The sequence below is a fragment of the Drosophila bipectinata genome, chromosome 3L, assembly GCF_030179905.1.
Source record: "Drosophila bipectinata strain 14024-0381.07 chromosome 3L, DbipHiC1v2, whole genome shotgun sequence".
Taxonomy (NCBI): Eukaryota; Metazoa; Arthropoda; class Insecta; order Diptera; family Drosophilidae; genus Drosophila; species Drosophila bipectinata.
This window is the reverse complement of record NC_091738.1, coordinates 11985823-12003810: the sequence shown is the minus strand read 5'-3', so window position 1 is coordinate 12003810 and position 17988 is coordinate 11985823. Positions and strand designations below refer to the sequence as shown.

The 17988-nt window shown below is 48.4% G+C and overlaps 1 protein-coding gene across 3 annotated transcripts; it reads right to left on the bottom strand.

Moving 5' to 3' along the window:
• Positions 1-325: 325 nt before the first annotated feature.
• Positions 326-17859, bottom strand: LOC108124749 (tetratricopeptide repeat protein 28). 3 transcript variants are annotated; one of them, XM_070280278.1, is made up of 7 exons: positions 17685-17859; positions 16370-16496; positions 12099-12263; positions 5873-7942; positions 4642-5809; positions 2933-4580; positions 326-2869 (listed from the first exon to the last, which is right to left on the bottom strand). In XM_070280278.1, the coding sequence occupies exons 3-7, from the start codon at positions 12222-12224 to the stop codon at positions 400-402; spliced, it is 7482 nt and encodes a 2493-aa protein (XP_070136379.1). In that variant the 5' UTR covers positions 12225-12263; positions 16370-16496; positions 17685-17859; the 3' UTR covers positions 326-399. The 3 variants fall into 3 exon arrangements, with proteins under 3 accessions (XP_070136379.1, XP_070136380.1, XP_070136381.1); XM_070280279.1 differs by having other exon boundaries at positions 12099-12260; XM_070280280.1 differs by lacking the exon at positions 16370-16496.
• Between the last annotated feature and the right edge of the window lie 129 nt (positions 17860-17988).

The following is a 17988-nucleotide window of genomic DNA, read 5'->3' as shown; positions in this document are numbered from 1 at the left end:
TGAAACTTATCGTAGTAGTAATTAATATTTAAATATTTAAAGAGTTTAATTTCAAATAAGGTTACCGGCCGAGTTTTAATTTTTTTGAAAATTTCAAGGAAGAGGAAGTTAAGAACTTTCCAACTTTCAAAAATAAACCCCCTTTTCGAATCTAAATCAGTCAAAATAATCAGGTTTCTTTTTTTAAATATTTATTATAATATTTATTTTTAGTCTTATGTGCCTAGTAATTTCATCAAGTCTATTAGAATAGTGTTATCTTAAACTAAATATTTTTTTAAATATTTATTTTTATAAATAATTGAGTAAATTTTAATCAGTGGCTTGGGTTTTAAAGACAGTAGTAGTATTATACCTATGAAATGCACAAAATAATAAATTAATTAATAATATTAAGTATTAGACAAGTCGAGCGGAGGAGCAAGTGGCCCCCGATGAGGCACTCTGGGGCTCGGCTTCCGTCAGACTGACTGCTCCGCCACTGGTGGCACTGGCCAGAATCCTTTTGTAGTTGCTGCTGCACTGCGAGTCCGCCACGGAACGCCCATCGCCCTCATCCCGGCGACAAAGATCCACGGCGAATGGGGCTCCCGTCTCCAGGCGGCGCTCTAGGATGTCGGCTGTGGTCAGTTCGCTGGCCCGGACTAAGCTGCTGGCAGGCACATTACTTAGCCAGGGCTTGAGGGTGCTCTTCTTTTGGATGGTGGCCGCCTTGCAGCGGCAGATCACATCCGCGTGCTCCCCACAGATGGGACAGGTGGCTTCTACAGCTGGAGGGGATACTTCTACTTCGTTACCAGCTCCACCAACCACCGTGGGCATGGTGGCGCCGGACGAGCTGCCGCTCAGTTCCAGTTCACTCACAGCATCCGCCAGGGACTTGTTTTCACCCATGCCGACCACCACCTCCTGCTCCTCGTAGTTGGGGCTGAGCAGCAGCTTCGAGAGCGGCGGTGCCAGACCCAATCCCAGATTGCGCTCGTGGTAGAGCTCCGATATGCTGGGCGTCAGTTCGCGGTTCATGTGGCGCATCATGCTCTCCTGCAAGCACTTGGAACTCGACTTGGAGTTCGTTGCCGGAGCCTGCTCCTCGGGCTTGGGTTCGTTAAGCAGATCAGCATCGGATTGGGAGAAGTACAGGCTTGATGGATTGAAGACCACATTGGAGACCTCCTCCTCCTCCGGCAGGGCCAAGGGTTTTCTAACTCCCGCTCCGGAGTTGCTGCCTCCGGCCGGAGCACTCAGCTCAGTCCTAACGCTCAGGCGATCCATGAAGAGTGCGTGCTCTTTGTTCACCCTGGCCGCCAAGGTGCTCTGGGCACTGCCCAGCTTGATCTTCGGCTTGGTTCTGCCGCCTACCATGTTGTGGTAGGTTGGAGGACGTGGCGGCGGCAGCGGTGGCTGCTGCTGTGGCATGGCTACACTGCCACCGCGTCGCAGAACCGTGGCGTGACCCGATCCCTCCCAATCGGTTGTGCTGCTGGCCGAGCTGGAGCTATCAGGGCGTCTGTTGGAGGGCGGAGCAGTGGGTGCCATCGAGCTGGTCTGGGAGTAGAGGCTTCTGATGCGGGTCTGGTGAGCCAAAGCCAGAGACAAGCTAGGATCAGTTACGGGTGGACTAGGCGTGAAAGCAGCATCGCTTTCCCCACCGCCTCCGGGACGTGAAACCCTCACCGGGGCACGCATGCTGGCATAACCCAGTCGGGGATTGGAGAGCCCACCTGCCGACTGGGTGGCGTAGCCATCGGAGAGAGAGTGCTCGCTATCTGTGGTGTTGGCCAGGCTAGAGTCCAAGCCGGTGACTCCACCACCTCCTGTGACCTCCGTGCGACCGCCATCTGGTTCTCCACGTCGTCGCACGTAGGATATAAAGGCACTGCGTGGATGCAGGGGTAGTGGTGCCTTCGTGGCTCCATTCACAGAGGGAGTACTACTAGCAGCAGGCGGAATCGGAGGAGCATCCAGTTCCGGTTCGGCCAAAGACTCGCAGCTGCTGCTGTGAGCCGAGTCTGGATCCATTCCCACATTTTTAGGAGCCTCCCGAGTGTCTATAATAAAGAAATCCTCGTTAGAAACACATCCAATTCTTGGATCCTTCCAAAACTTACCAAACAAAGCATGAAGGGCTTGGAGCACAAACTGGCAGTGACGGCGGTTGGCTTGTTTTCCCGTGCGGAGGATCACCTGGTCAGAGCCCACTTCCGTCAGATCGAAGCCAACGGAAGCGAGCAGCTCATGGCACCCGGCTACTCTCCAAAGACGCACACTCAACGGCATCTCAATGAAGCAAGTCTCGGCGATGACATCGGTTTTGGCGCCAGGATTGGACGGGGTGCTCGGAAACTGAGCCAGGATGTTGCGCATGACGGCGATGATGTCCTCCGCGTGCTCGGCGCTGTTAACGTGAACCAACTTGGCCAGAGCCTGTAGAGTGGCAGGAGTCAGGGCGAGCAGAGCCTGCAGGCTGGAAGAGCACTGTGCCAGTCGCTCCTCTGGGTCCGCTTGCGGGAAGAACACGCTGGAGGGGATGCCATTGGCGGCGGGTTCGATCCGAAAACCAACGGCCATCAGAAGATCCTTCCAACCGGCCACCGGTCCAGCCTTATTCTCGATACTCTGCTGAGTGGTATACATGGCGTTCTTCTGTCCACGATGGATCCGCTGCAGGCTCTTCTCAACCAGATGCAGGCAGACGCGGAGGGCATCCCGGCTCCGTTCTGGGGTTCTCAGAAGCTCGCAAAGAGCATGGCCCAGCGCCACCTTGTTGGAGAGGCGCACGTTGCTGCCGACTAGCAGGAATCCGGCCCAATTGGCCGGATGGGCAAAGTGCTTGGTGTGCTGAACGGTCTGCATGGCTTCCGCCAGGGCCCTGGAATGGATAAAGTTATGGTTCAGGTCTTCAATCTTCTAAAGAAGCTCTTGATGTACTTACCGTGCTGCCCGAGCTCCTTGCAAAAGAGCCGAGTAGAAGGCACGCAGCAGGATCTTGGCCGCAGTCTCCGGAACAGGCCACAGTGAGATGAGGACAGCTCCAGCTCCGGCCATTAGCCAACCGGCTGCCAATTGGGCCACTCCCGTTCCTGTTATTGGTTCCACGGAGTGGTATGAGCTCAGAACCACCAAACGGGCGCTGAGACGCAACTGACGCAGTTCTCCGGCGGAGAGGGTGAAGTCCGCCAACTGTGGTTCCAGTGGCTCCTTTTGCTGTTGCTGGTCGGCCGTCACCACATCGCCAGGACTGAGGACCACAGCACCCAGTTGCCAACTGAGATTGGCTGCAAAGTGGACACACTCTGCGGAGGGTAACTCGGCCAAAACGGACTCCTTGGTGGCATTGGATCCTGCCAACGCGGTGGCTTGCAACATATCCGCTACCATGGCGGCTTCCTGCAAGGCGGCTGGGGACTCAGCAGCAGCCCAGCCCCATCTCTCCGCCAGGGAACTTGGCACACGAGGTCCACCCACCACCAAAGCTGTAGGAGGACGGGCACGATCCCGACGAAGTTTAGGACGGTTTCTCAGGGATTGCAGGGAAGGAGCTGTCAGGATGGCACATCGCTCGGAGAGGTACTCCCCATCTTCCTTGGCTGCTCGGAGAATGGCAAAGGGTACCAGGTAGAGCGAGCTATCCAAGACCAGGATAAGCTCCCTTCTGCCCTGGCGATTGCCAGATCCAGATCCGCAGGGCAGAAGATCATCAAAGGGAGCAAGTAGAAGGTTGTAGAGGGTGTGCAGACATGTAGGTCCTCGCCAGGTGGGCAGTGTTCTCTCTGGAGCTCGGCGAGAGCTGCGGCTGCTTAAGGAGCGGGTGGATCCTTGAAGACTGGCCACCGAGCCTCCAACGGAGCCCACAGAGAACAGGGAGCTCAGCGAGTAGTTGGAGGAGTTCATCAAGTGGTTCCGGCTCACCATGCGCATGAAACCACCACCACTTCCGGCACCTCCAGCTCCAGGAAGATCCTCCAGCAGCTGCTCCGTACTGGCGCGCCATCCACTTCCGTCACCCTCTTGGAGGAGACTCTGGGAGTTCACGCCGAGATTATCCCGGACCATGTTGATGTACCGGTCAAGGAGGCCGTCAGATTTTTCCTCCTCCTCCTGCTCCCGCGTCAGTTCTTCCTCCAGCTCCTCCTCCTCTTCGTCCAGAGAGAGAGGCAACTGCAGGGTCTGGGCATCGATACGGGCGGAGTGGAAACGCACAATACCCGTCTGTGGCTGTAGCAGCCAAGCGAAGAGCTGCTCTCCGGCAAGACTATAATAAAGTACGGGCATCCGTCCACGATTAACCACCTCCTGGATGGCCTCGCTATCCGCCAATTGAGTTTTTCCGTTCTCTCCGGTCAAGGATTCAGCTCCTCCGCGGGCTTTACACCTTTCGGCGGCCACCAGGGCGTCCTCGTTGCGGTTCAAGGCTACCAGAAGCTGTTGGAGAAGATGGTAGCAACTAGTTTGCAGATCGTACAAGGCCACTCGGGTCTCTGGACTGCGCTGCTCCTGACGCACTGACTCCAAAAGTTGGGCAGCCGTCTCCAGTTGCAGGCGAGCTCCCTCGGCATCGCCAGAGGAGCGAAGAGCAAGACCTGGATAGGGGGAGATTGGGATTAGGATCATTAATCATTTGTATGGTGTAAGGTTACTCACCTAATTGATGTCTTATCTTGGCCTCCTCCTCTGACTTTCCCATGGATTGAGCGCTCGCCAGTCCCTGTCGCAGGTACTCCACAGCCTGGGAGTGCTGCTCCAGCTGGTGGTGGACTCGTCCCAAAGCCAAACATGCCATTGCCTTGGCAAGGCGGTCCGAGCTGAGCTCCAGCTGGCGCTCGTAGCACTTAAGGGCTTCCGCCTGCTGGCCCAGTGCCTCGTGGACGGATCCAAGATTACTCAAAGCCCTAGCCTGCAGGGCAGGAGCAGCCAGCTCTGTGCAGATCTCCCAATCCTGCTGGTGCAGCTCCAGGGCCTCCGAGTGCTGACCCATCCGCTGCTGGACTTGACCCAGCGCACACATAGCATCCGATTCCAGGGCGCGATCCTGAAGTCCCTGCGCGAGTTCTCGCTGGTGTTCTAGGCAGTTCAGTGCCTGGGCATGATTTCCCAAAGCGGCGTGGACATGTCCAAGGTCTCCGTAGGCTAGAGCCTTTATCTCGGCACTGTGCAGTTCGTGGGCCACCACCAGACGCTTTTCGAGGCAAACCAGAGCCGCGGCAAGCTGTCCCAGCGAACGGCGCGCCTGACCTAATCCTCGATAGGCCCGCTCCTGATCCCGGTGGCTGGCCAGGCCCAAGGCAAGCTGCAGCTGTCTCTCATGGCATTTGATGGCTTCTTCGTAGTCCCCCAGAGCAGCATAGCAGTCGCCCAGGTGACCCAGAGCTCTCGATCGATCCGATTGAGTGGATGGTAAGGAAACCCGCTCCAGAGTTCCCAGCTGTGCCTCCAGGCAACCGATGGCCGCCTCGTAGTGCGCCATATTGAGGCGGGCTATTCCAAGGTTGCCATGAGCCTGAGCCTCGACTGCAGCATCTCTTTGCTCCTGGGCTCGCTCCAGCTGCTCCTGGTAGCACTTCACTGCATTTGTCCAGCTGCATAGGGCCATGTGCACGGCGCCCAAGTGTCCATGGGCACGACACTCTCCAGTTAGGTCGCCCAGCTCCTGGCGAAGTGTCAGCTCCTGGGTGTGGTGGCCCAGAGCCTTGTCCCAGCGCCGCATCAGGCGGTGAGCCAATCCCAGAGCTCCACAGGCCGCGGCCTCCATAGAGCGATCTCCTGCAGCCCGCGCCAGAGCCAACTGCCGTTGGTAGAGTTTAATGGCCTCCTGGAAAGAGTTTTTAAGGGATTAGTAATAAGAACTAAATCGCATCCTCAGTATCCTAGTTACCTCATGGGATCCTGTGCGTATTAGGATGTCCCCAATGTTTCCCAAAGCCCGGAACTTGGCCGGAAGCTGATTGGTGGCATGGGCCACCGCCAGGAACAACTGCTGGCACTCCAGAGCGGCGGCAGTGTGTCCCAGGGCCAGATGGGCCAAACCCAGATTGCAGTAAGCTCTTCCCATGTTTGGTCGGTGCTGGGCATCCTTGGCGAGAGCAAGATCCTGATCGTAGTACCTCACTGCTGCCCGATAGTTCCCCAAACAAAAGTGGGCATAGCCGAGCAGATGACACGCCTTGCCCTCGGCTGTCACATCGCCCAGCTCCTGGGCCAGCATCAGATAGCTCTCGTAGTGGGGCACCGCCTCCTCGTACTCCTGCCGCCCACTCAGGCAGTTTCCCAAGTTCAGCAGGGCGCACGCCTCGCCTGCCGTGTCCTTGAGCGACCTGGCAGTGGCCAAGTGAGCACGGTAATGTGTCAGAGCGGCATCATGGGCTCCCAGGGCCTGGTAAGCCACCGCCAGGTTGCCGTGAGTGGCTGCCTCGGCACTCCGGTCGTTCATTGCCTGGTTTATGGCCAGCTCCTGTTTGTGGTACTTCACCGCCGCCTCGTAGGATCCGGCCATGTGCGCCATCCTGGCCATATTTCCGTAGGCCCTTCCCATGCCCACCCGATCGCCGAGAGAACGGGCTATACCCAAGTGGGCTTGGTGCAGCTTTAGAGCAGCATCGTGGGAGCCCAGCATCTGGTAGACAATGCCCAGGTTGGAGCACGCCCTGCCCTCGCCCAGCTTGTCGCGGGCAGCCAGTGCCATGGCCAGTTGCCGTTCGTGGAATCTCTTCGAGGCACTGGCATCCCCGGCACAGCGAGCCGCATGTCCCAGACCTGCATAGGCAGCCGCCTCCATGGATCGATCTCCCAGGGCCTGAGCTATTCGCAGGACTTGCTCGTGACAGGCCGCCGCCTGCGTGAACTGGCGGCGCTGGTGATGGGCAGATCCTAGATTCGAGTACGCTCTGGCCTCCTCCACTTGGTCGTGGAGCTTCCTGGCCAATCTCAAGTGCTGGGAGTGGCAATCCAAAGCGGCATCACATTCACCCAGTGCCAAGTAGACGGCTCCCACATTGCCAATCTCCCGGGCCTCTTGCAGGCGATCTCCTAGCTGCTTGAAGAGCTGCACACACTGCTTGTGGGAGGCCAGGGCGTTGGGGTAGTCTCCGCTGGCAGTGTAAACGTGTCCCAGGGAGGTTAGAGCTGCGGCCGCCGCTTGCGTGTCCTTGCACTTCATGGCCAGGACCAGTTGGTAGCGGTGCGCGGTGAGTGCCTCCTTATGGGCACCCTGACTAAAGTAGGCGGATCCTAGGTTGCCATGTGCCCGGCATTCCCCAGCAGTATCACCCAAGGACTTGGCCACCGCAAGGTCCTGCTGCATGTAGCCAATGGCCTGATCCAGCTGATTCAACGCCCAGTGGGCGGAACTCAAGGCACTGAAGACGGAGCCACGCAACTTTAACGAACAACTGCCGATCCTCAGGGCCGCCTCCAGGACAGAGACAGCAGCGGGGTACTGGGCGGCCTGGAGCAGCTCCTGTCCTACCACCGAGCTGACCACAAAGGGCGACTCCTGCAGCTGCATGGTGCGGAGTTGCTGGAGCGTGGGTTCCAGTGCCTGCCGCAAAGGACTCTTAAGAGACGCCTCCACCAGACCGCCCATCAGTTGTTTGTTCGTTGGCTCCTGGGCTAGGCCGGAGGCAAAGGATGCCAGTGCCTCCCCATAGCGTCCTAGACACTGGAGGGCTACTCCCTGGCGGAAGTAGGCCTTGGGCCACTGCGGACACAGATCTCGCGCCTGCGTGGCATCCTGCAGGGCGGCTGTGAATTGTCCCTGTTTGAGCAGGGCAGCGGAGCGATTGCTGTAGAGGATGTGGTTCCCGGGATCCAGCTGGAGGGCATCCGTATAGAGCAGTACCGCTGTGGCAAAGTCCCCGCTTTGGCAGGCCGCGTTCGATTGGCGGACCTTCTCCAGAAAGAGGGCGCGATTGGCGGCGGGAAGCTCCGGGTTGCATTCCGGTTCGTTCTGGAAAAGATAAGAGGATATAGAGAGCTATATTAAAGAGCGGAATAAAGAATAGTGTCTTTAATTTTAAGGCTAGTATTTCTCTCTGTGCAATCGATTAGAGTTAGCCATGATTAGGGCCAAATTGCAGGGGCATATAGTATGTATAGAATCCGAAATTGCCATGGATTAAGTAGAGCAATAAACACAACTGTACTGAGAGGCTCCTGGCAGGCAGGCAGTTCTGGGGAGGATGGGATATATGCAGAAGGAGCCAGAGCTAAGCCCAGAGTTGGAATGATTGCACATCTGCCGCTGTTATTTGGAAATACAGTGGGCCAATATAGTGGTATTATAAAAGTGGGCAGTAAAAAATGTAATAATAATAAAAATTATAAATAATGGAAAATTAGCTTTATAAAATAAATCCCTTGAGAGGTTTTTCATATTTCATCCATAGCTTGAAATATTTTTATAGAAAGCCCCACTGTACTCTCGTCACTGGGTTGTAATTATGTTAAATGCCGACGCACCAGCTCCAACTCATGTCAGATCAACTTGGCTCAAAGATCTCTTGGCTTAGCCCTCGGAGCTCAGGTATGCGGCCACCGAGTCACGTTTCCCGGCCAACTGCTGTTCGCAGTTTCCCTGCTCCCGGGCTCCCAGCAGCAGCTCGTAGCAGCTCCCAGCAGATGCCGCGTTCTTTCCGCGATTCTCTTCATCAAATGCGGAAGCAATTCCACGAATTCGTGGCCCAAGAACTAAGCCACGACTGGTGGGGCGAAGAGAATCAGCAGTAGCCACCACACAGTGCTATGCCAGAAGTCAAAAGTGTTGAGGCCTTTTTTGGCATCAACAGCGAGGACAAAGACGAGGACATGGACGTGAACGTGGACATGGACGAGGACCAAGACCAAGACCAAGACGCGGACGAGGACGAGACCGTGACAACGACGTGGAAATTTTTACATATTTTTTGAAGCAATTAAATGCAATGAGTATGCAAATGCATTAAGCCTTGGCCCAAACATACCTCTACCTACTACCACTTCCTAGAAAACGTGGCCAGCAAGTGCTGCTGCTGTGCTGTTTCTGTTTCTGTTGTTTTTCCGTCTTATTGCGGGGCGTGAGCCACGGATAACGTGCTTAGATTGGCTCAAGTGAATAAATCAGCTTGCAACAAAGTATCTGACAGATGCAGAACGCAATTTTCGTTTTAATGCAGCTTATAAAAGCCGGCCCGGGAAGATAGGGCCCCCAAATGAAGAGGGCGTTACCTAAAAAAAAAAAAAAAAAAAAAAAACATACAGCCACCAAGGCAATAAAAAAAGAGAAATAAAATAAAAAGATAATGGAAAAAGAGGAGAAAACTAAATCCATGGCCCAAGAAGAGAGCGTTGGCGGTGCTAGCCAAAGTAGATCTGGCCAGGAAGATTGCGGTGATGTTGCCAATGGTCAAAGTCAAATAAACACGCACAGAGGAACATGCCCCTCGAAATGGCCCAAACGAAGTTCTCCATCGGAATCCAGACGGAATGGCATTAGCAGATGTTATCAGGCCTTGGCCAAAAAAATAATAATAATAATAATACCAGGCAGTCAGGCAGAGCTAGTCGATCTCTCAGGATAAAGTCAAAGCTTTAAAAGAGTCTAACCATGATATAGTTTCTATCGTATACTCTTTTATATTAATTCCCATAAAGCTTAACTATAAAAATCATTAGATTAATCATAAAACTTTAACCAACTTTTATTGCCTCGTAATTTACAATTTTGGAGCTCCCATAAAGTTTATTTCCCTTTCTTTATTTTTATTTCAAAAGCTGTTATCGGAAAACACAATTATTTAAAGTGTTAACAGTACAATCTAAACCATTTTCAAGGCATTTAAAAAAAAAATCGAAAATTGTTTATGTTGTCATTAATTTTAATCGATTTACTGAAAATATATTTTTCCCATTCCTTCAACAGCTTCATTGGAGATTTCATTTCAAGCGTTAATAACAAGATTATGGGATTTGAGAAGCATTTCTATTTTATTTGTTTCCTCTAATTAACTGTTTCCTTTCCATTCAAGAGGCGGGAAAATTGTAGAAGAAACTCTTCTTCGATTTTCTTCGCCCATTTTCTGCCCTTTCGCTCCGCGTTCCTTTCCGGTTCTGGATGGGGACTTGGAGATGCTGGGGATGTTGTACGTCAATTTAGGAATTGGCGCCCAAATGGCACATAGAGGAGTCATGTAAAATGATACGCTAGCTATCCCTCTTCAGCGATTCCAGCTAAATTGGCAGTCACAGCTACGAAAGGCAGAAGCTTCAGGGCCAGGAGCCACATCATCGCCACAAAGACACTGCCAGAAATAAATCTCTTTGGAAAGATTTTAAATAACTTTTGATGTCTAAAATATGTAGCACCCATTTAATTATTATTTGTAATATTTAAAAACTTTATTAAGTATTTTTTTTTACAGTGCTGTAGCATTTTAGAAAATAGTCAAAGACTGGCAAGAATTTTATGCAACGAGAAAGGGAGAAAAAGAGGTGAGAGCCAGCGTAGAGAGATATGCCTTAGTATGGGGCCAAGGGGAATGGGAAAGGAAGTTGGGGCTGTGGCAGAGGTATTCAGGAATGTAAAAGAAAAACCTGCGATTCGAGAACTGGTCGCCGTTTGTTGGCTGTCCGCCCAACAGACCAAGAGCACAAGAAAAAAAAAATGGCAAGAAACCGCGCAGAGTACTCGGAAGACAAAAAGTGGCACCCATAGATGCACTCGGGCAGCAGTTGTTGCCTCAAACCAAACGGGGGAGACTCTCTATATATGTTTATTGTTTATATGTGTGTGTTAGCCAGCATACTTCTGTGTGTGTGTATGTTGATGTGGTGGCTGTGAGAGGCCCCAGAGGCTGGACGGAGATTCGATAAAGTCCGCCGCATTGGAATGCGAACAATTTCACGATTGCTTGTGGCGCACATTGGCATGTTTTGCGCTCAACTTGAGAATTTTGTTGCAATTTAACGCGTAATAAAATAATTAGCTGCGGGCCCAGGACACTACTCCCCTTAACTCCTCAGCTCCTGGACTTCTAAGCTACAAATCCTTGTATAATAAAGTCAAGAATAGTGAGACATTTGGTAACAATTGCATGCTATATTCTAATATGGAAATGAAATAATATTCCTTTTATGTTTCCAGTCTATAATTAACATTTGTGATTTATTCAAACCCGTCATTAGTCTGGAATTTATGTACTCTTTTGGCTGCTGTTTATTATTTTTTTTTAAAGCTCCAAACTTATATTTTATAAACATGATCTCCAGTTGGCAGTCAAATGCGGAAACAATATATATTTTCATGAACAAGCATCAAAGTTGTTGCCTGAAACTGATACTATCAGACAGGGAATTAAAATTGAATCTTAAAATTGAAAACTATTTATTTCAAGTGTGCTTGGCCGGAATGGCCGGATACTTCCTATCGTCTGTCTAGCTGCCAAAGGGACACTCGAAACGCGGCAGTCAGTCAGTCAGTCAGTCAGCGAGACAGGCCGCAGGGGTCTGGGGCTTGCGATTCCAAATTCTGGCCTGGTCCGTCCCAGAGACAGGGTCTCTGAAACTTATCCAACATCGTTGACGTTGTCGTCTGTTGACTGGAGTCGAGTTTTTTTTTGTTTTTCCTCTTGTCCATGACATGACAGCGCGGAATATGATGAAAGGGCCAAACCCAGGCCCAGGCCGAGGCCCAGGGTCAGGAGTACCATATCCACTAGCTAAGCCACTCCATGAGATTTTGCGTTTTGGCATTTTTATCTCTTCGCTCTGTTGGGCTTTTGTTTAATTTGGCTCTTGTAGCTTAGCCCTTTTGTAGTCCCGCCGCTGAGTTAATCAACATTGAAATCATTTTGCCATCATTTTGATTATTGCCCCTGATTGTTTCTTTCCTGTTTTTATTTTTTGTCTGTATTTAGTTGTTATGTCTTTCTGAAGTTTTTATTTATAACTATTTTTTTGGTAGCGTAATGGATGATTAAGTTTTTATGTACAATATTTGAAGGCCATAAATAATTGTCATGGTATTTGATCTGCAAACTGGAAATTCATGTTCGCCTTTGATGGGGAGGCAGCTTCCAAAACCCAATAATTGAACAATAATTCGATATCCATTTGCCTTTCAAACTTACCTCGGAGAAATCCCGCTGCGACATCTTGTTCAGCAGCTGATCCCCAGCTACGGAAATTTTATCATTGTTCTCATTATTTGCATTAAAGTTTAATGGCAAATTTATAAGATTCTCATAATTCGTCATTTGTGTGCCAGCTTAGGATCATTAGGGCGTCTTCGTCTGCTGGAAAAGAAAGAGAAAACCGGAGACGATTATGTTTGTTTATTTATAGAGCAGGGCAGGAAAACAAAAGCTGAAGCCACTGACAATAAGACTTTCAAATGCCAATGAATTCCAAGGAACATGCACTGAAAACTAAGAAGTAATACTTAAAATTAAGTTAAAGACATTATTTCATACAAACTTCAACCATAAAACCATACAATTCTAGTCAATTCTTTCCATTTTTGTAAAATTATTTAATTTTTCTCTCCGTGTATAAGGAACCAACAACGCCTCTTATGCAAATATTGGCCGATCCTCAGCCTCAGTCACATAAACTTGACAATTGAATGTGGCCATAAATTTGTGCGATCCACTGAGCCCCTCATGCTCCCTTTTTTCCTATCCTATTATTTTCTGTATTTATTCTCGTACAGTGGTCTGGGTGCTTTGATTTCGGCTCGGGATTGGAATTGGGATTGGGAGTGGAAGATTCTGATTGCGCCATTCACTTGCCAGCGGCGCCTGGCTATCAACGCCATCGGGAAAGGCATCACACACAGCTCCAGCAACAGCCCCAGCGCCAGAACCGGGCCCAAGACCGCCCCTGATCATCAAATTTGTTATCATTTAATTGGCTTTGCGGTAGCTGAAAACTTTGCAGCTTAGAGAAAGTTCCCAGGCGAACAAGAAATTGTAATTAAAAAATAAAAAAAAGAGTGGCCGAAATCAATTAAATTGCGGAAATTCGCAGCATCTGCGATTCTATACTATCCCATCCGATTCGGTCTGATGTGGCAATGTGCGTGTCTTTTAATAGGTTTCCATTGTTGGCCAGAAGCCATAGATACGGCCATAATTGAAATGTTAGGCCCAATGACAAGGGAGTTGAGTGACAGGCCTAGGGAAACCGCAGTCTCAATACGCCTCCTTGGACTATCGTCTTACTCCCATAATAGTGGGGGGAATATAAAAACAGTACTCGCTTGGAATTCTAATGTGTGATTCAATAATTCGAATTTCAAACCATAATTTCTCTGGGGACTGTGGAATTTCCAGACTCAAATTTTATTGAGTGCACACGGAATTTGTATCGATCTCGATGACATTTTTTTATGATCGTTGCGGTGCACTATCCTCCAGCAAAAATCCAATCAATGGGCATAAAATAAAAAACCATAAACCGTAATGCATTCAGACGGCTGTCATAAAGCGCTTATCAATTGCTCAGCGTCTGTGTGGCGGCACTTTTAACAGTTTGCTTTTATTACTTTTATTGGATGTTTGCTTTTTTTTTGCTTACTCGCGTTTTTTTTTGCAAAAATTATTATTTGTTTCTGCGACTGCTTGTGTTTTTTTTTTGTTGCCGCTTTTAACGATTATGATGCCCGGTTTCATAGCAAATGAGCTAATTTAGATGCCTTAATGGTTTTATAATTGTACTTGGCCGGTGCTTTTTATGGCAACGGTTTTTGTTTGTGTGATCCAGGGCAATGCCAACATTGCCTTTCTGGATTACGAAGCTACTTTTTGTATAATTTTTTCCACAAATCATCAAGTTTGTGTCTTAAGTCTTTTGTTTTTGTTTCACAGAAAATTAAGTCATGAGGAGGAGAGTTGAGAAAAACTAGCGTACTTGACATTGCAGCTTCTTATTATTATTTAGGCATCTAGAAATTAATTTAATTTCTTAAATTATTATCCGAATGCTATATTTTTCTCACTAATTTTTTTTATTGTATAAATAAGACATACTATCTTCTTTACTAATGAACTGCAACACAAGTTAAGCCTAAAAGTCAACAACTGCCACACCAAAAAGGAGAACAACTTTAGATTGCTTTTGTCAGGTCATTAGCGCTGACTAAAGTTGACTGGGACTCCTTGAGAGCAGCCCCTCCCTTCCCAGCCACCCCCTCATGCCACTGTCACCGCAACAAAGTGTTGCAACATTCTGGCATTCGACTACGTTGGCGGTCGTTTAACGAGCACAAAACCCAGCCCTGGGCAAGATCAAGAGGAGCCGGAGCATGAAGAGATGAAGGAGCAGGAGGAGGAGGAGGAGGAGGACGAGTCGCTTCAACCGAAAAACATGACCACCGATGGTTGAAGGGAGGCGGAGAGCACGACGCGACTTTATTACAACTTCTATAAATGATTTCCGCTATTAAAGTGAAACATTTTTGCATAATTTTTCACTTAGAAAGGACAAAAAGCAACGGCCCCAACGAAATCGATTGGAGGGAAAGAAGACAGCGGGCGCACAGAGGAAATTCCTCACGCTTCCATGAGGCCCGCCAGATATGCCCGAAAATTCCACACCACAACGCCTACCCAGAGACCCATATGTATACCCCACCCATACTGGTCCCCTGTCCATCCATCCTCTTCCTGATCCGCTGCCAGACCTCGTTCATCGTCATCGTCAACGTCTTTTTCGGTCGGGTTTTGATAATGCGTCTCCACCTTCAGACAACGCAGACCCAGACCCAAACCCAGGCACATCCACATCTCCATCTCCTTCATCTCGTAACCTGTTGAAATGTGTGACAAATTGGGCGTAAAGAGGCCCAAGCCCTTCCCCGTCCACCACTTCCATTACGCTCGCCCCTTCCGATTCTGTCCTAAGGCCACGAAACGTGGGCGTGACAACGGCGATTTTGGTTCAGATTTTTCGTGCTTTTCTTTTGAGCAAAAGGCGAAAAAATGTATTTGGTACATTCTCAGTGTAAAAATTGAGTCATAAATTATTATGTTTATTAAATTGTAAGGTATGAGGGCACATTATGCATAAATACATGAATAAACTAACGACCTATAATAAGCCATGGCTATAAATAAGAACATCTGCCTTCGGTTGATGGTTATAATCCAAAGATATTCTTTCTGCTTGTGAGTAGATCAGGTGCTCCGGAAATCTAAATTTTATTTCCCAGGGTTTCCATTCGCGCCTGTCACTTTCTCCCTTAACAGGCGATGTGTCTTTTTCACCACATCGGACATCTCGCACTTGTTAACGAACAAATCGCCAACAAAATTAATCACACAACATGAAATGTGTTGCATCTAAACGGTGTTTACGTCTTTTTTTTTCCTATACTATTTTTTTTTTATTTGCCAGCTTTTGCGTTTTCACAGCCGTAACCGGCAGCTTGTACAATTTCATAAAAACTCATTAAAATTGTTTTGCTGGCAAAGAAACATGCATGTTTCCCAGGTTAGCTGCAACATGGAAACAGCATTGAATAGAAAAAGGAAACAAGGCGAACGAAAGAAAGATGCAGGCTTGAGAGGCAGCAGCACCACCAGGCAACATTGTACAGGCCAAACGAAAAGCAATTTTAATGAAGCCAAAGTCGCGCTGCACAGTCACTTGTTGCTCTCTTGCCGCTGTTGCAGTTGCAGTTGTTTCTGTGGCAGGCCGCATTGTTGCTGCCTTATAAGCACGGCATGTATTTGTTGCCCACAATGCGAGTGGCACGATGTAATTGACATCATTAGACTAAAGCGCAGCGGGCCCCAAGTCCGAGCAAAGGAGCGGGCGCTAGAAAGTGGCCTTCCGTCCCGGCTGCGAGGCTGCACCGTTAGGCCAGAATTACCGTTCTACGGGAAAATCGACCCACCGCAGTACCCACCGCTCAAAAGGTAATCTCCCCACCAGCTGATGCCCAACTATGCAAATTATAATATGTAAATTAAAACTAATGAAATTATTTTTTGTTGCTTTGCAAATTGGCAAGTTCGTGTACTAAGTCTTTCGTTGAAGTCTTTCGTACAGTTTTTTGGCAATGGGTGTTCTTGAAGTTCTTTCAGAACTAAGAATCAATTTCCGTTGTATCATAAGAGTTAAATTTCTTCTAAAGATTCAAAATAACCGTTTTACGGAAGACCCGACCCACCACAGGTAGTGGCATCTCGAAAATAACAATCCCAAGCCTCATCTCAACCCAAATTATGTAAATTATTAAATGAAAATAAAAACTAATGTAATTATTTTTATCGGACTCCCCGGTCGTGCTGAAGAGATTTAAATTTTTAATGCCATTGTCAAATAAATTTCAAGTTTAAGCATTTTCGGGCCAGACTTTCGTTGGGAATTTATGTCATCGGCCTGCCCCCCCACTCACCATGGAATGTTGCTGCTGGAGGAGATTGGGGAATCTGGCTTTGTTCTCCACTCTCTTTTTTTTCTACGATACGGTGTTGCGGCTTCTTTTCTTTTTATTGTTTTCTGGTTCGGTTTATCACAGGCAGCTACAGAATTATATTAAATTAATTTAATTGGGGAAAATGCAAGTTAATTGTGCCGAATTAGAGCCACTTGCAATTACTTTCTAAATCCACTTATAATAAGTATGATTAACTTCCATTAGCTTACACACTAAAATTGATTTATTTGCAAAGATTTTTGTGGCGTTTTTTTTTTTTGTGCCAATTTTTGTTGTTGTTGGTGGTGTTGGGTTACATAAAGTTATAAGAGTTATGCAGCCGCAGCAGCAGCAGCCGTTATTTTGTTTTTTTGTTGGATTTGCTTTTGTTGTTGGGCTGCATAAATTAAAAATTCATTTTTATGGCTTTTATGTGTCATTTTGGTTGGTAATTTATGTAGAATATGGCTTGGCCAGCAAGCGGCAGCAGCACCAGCAGCAGATGAATAAGAAGAAACAGAAGAAGAAGAAGGAGAAGTCACTCACACACTTGAACAAAATCACCGACACACACTCTTATATACACACACACTCGGGCGCGGGTCAAACAAGTCAGGCAACTTTTTTTCATCTCTTTGCTGCACATAAAGAAATGTTGCTATTTTTTATTTGTTAATCAATACATTTTTTTTACTCTGCAGTTTGGCCAAGTTTGTGTCCTAAGTCTTTGGTCCTAAGCATGTTTTTCACCTCAAGTTTGTGTCCTAAGTCTTTCGATTAGGTGACTCACACTAGGTGTTTTTCTTTTAATCTTTTATAGAACTATATCGAAATATATTCTTTTTTGTCAGTGTTTTACTGGCCAATCTTCGGATTGCCTTCCTTTTTTTTTGTTCTCTTTGGCAGGTTGTTGTTGCTTTTGTTATTAGTAGCATTTACTTAGGAATGCACCAAAGCGAGAACGTTTCGGAAAAATTACGACAACTACAAGTGGATTGAAATCGAAGCGAAAACTGAAAAATGGTTTTGGCCTGGTTTACCAGGAGAGGCAACCAACAAACAACAAAAAAAAAATGAAGGAAGAGCGCGTACGGAAAAGGAGAGACAGGGAGAGCAGGCAACAAGCTGAAATTCCCGATCGCGAACAGATGTCAAGTCGAGTTTGGCGAGTTCAAAGGCCGTTGCCGAATTTTCCCACCGCTTGTCCCGCATTTTTTCGCAACATCACAGGCTTTTGTTTGTTTGCTGGCCAGCGAGAGCGTTTTGCTAAAGCTATCGCGGCACACACACTCACTTGTTGGATCGACCGTGGTTGCTGTTGTTGTTGCTTTTTCAACGAAACAGAATTCGCGTTGGGCTTTGACCACCAAAATTCGATGTTGAACGCGCCGCATGCAAAACTCAACTGTGCCAGCCAAGATTCGATCATGGATCGTGGTCGATCGAGAGAGCGGCTTCAAAAAAAACAGGTACATAGCCACAACTATGTGGCACCATCCATGATCTGGTCACACAATGGTATACCTGAGTTGCCACCTGGATTTCTTACCTGCAACACTGAAAAAAATTGTAAGTTTTCTACCCCAAATCAAAGAGAA

Excerpts from the sequence above, each read along its gene's own strand:
- LOC108124749 (XM_070280278.1), bottom strand. The coding sequence starts at position 12,224 with ATGACGAATTATGAGAATCTTATAAATTTGCCATTAAACTTTAATGCA. Across the intron at positions 7,943-12,098 it reads CGCAGCGGGATTTCTCCGAG|AACGAACCGGAATGCAACCC; the intron begins GTAAGTTTGAAA and ends TATCTTTTCCAG. Across the intron at positions 2,870-2,932 it reads CAAGGAGCTCGGGCAGCACG|GGCCCTGGCGGAAGCCATGC; the intron begins GTAAGTACATCA and ends TATCCATTCCAG.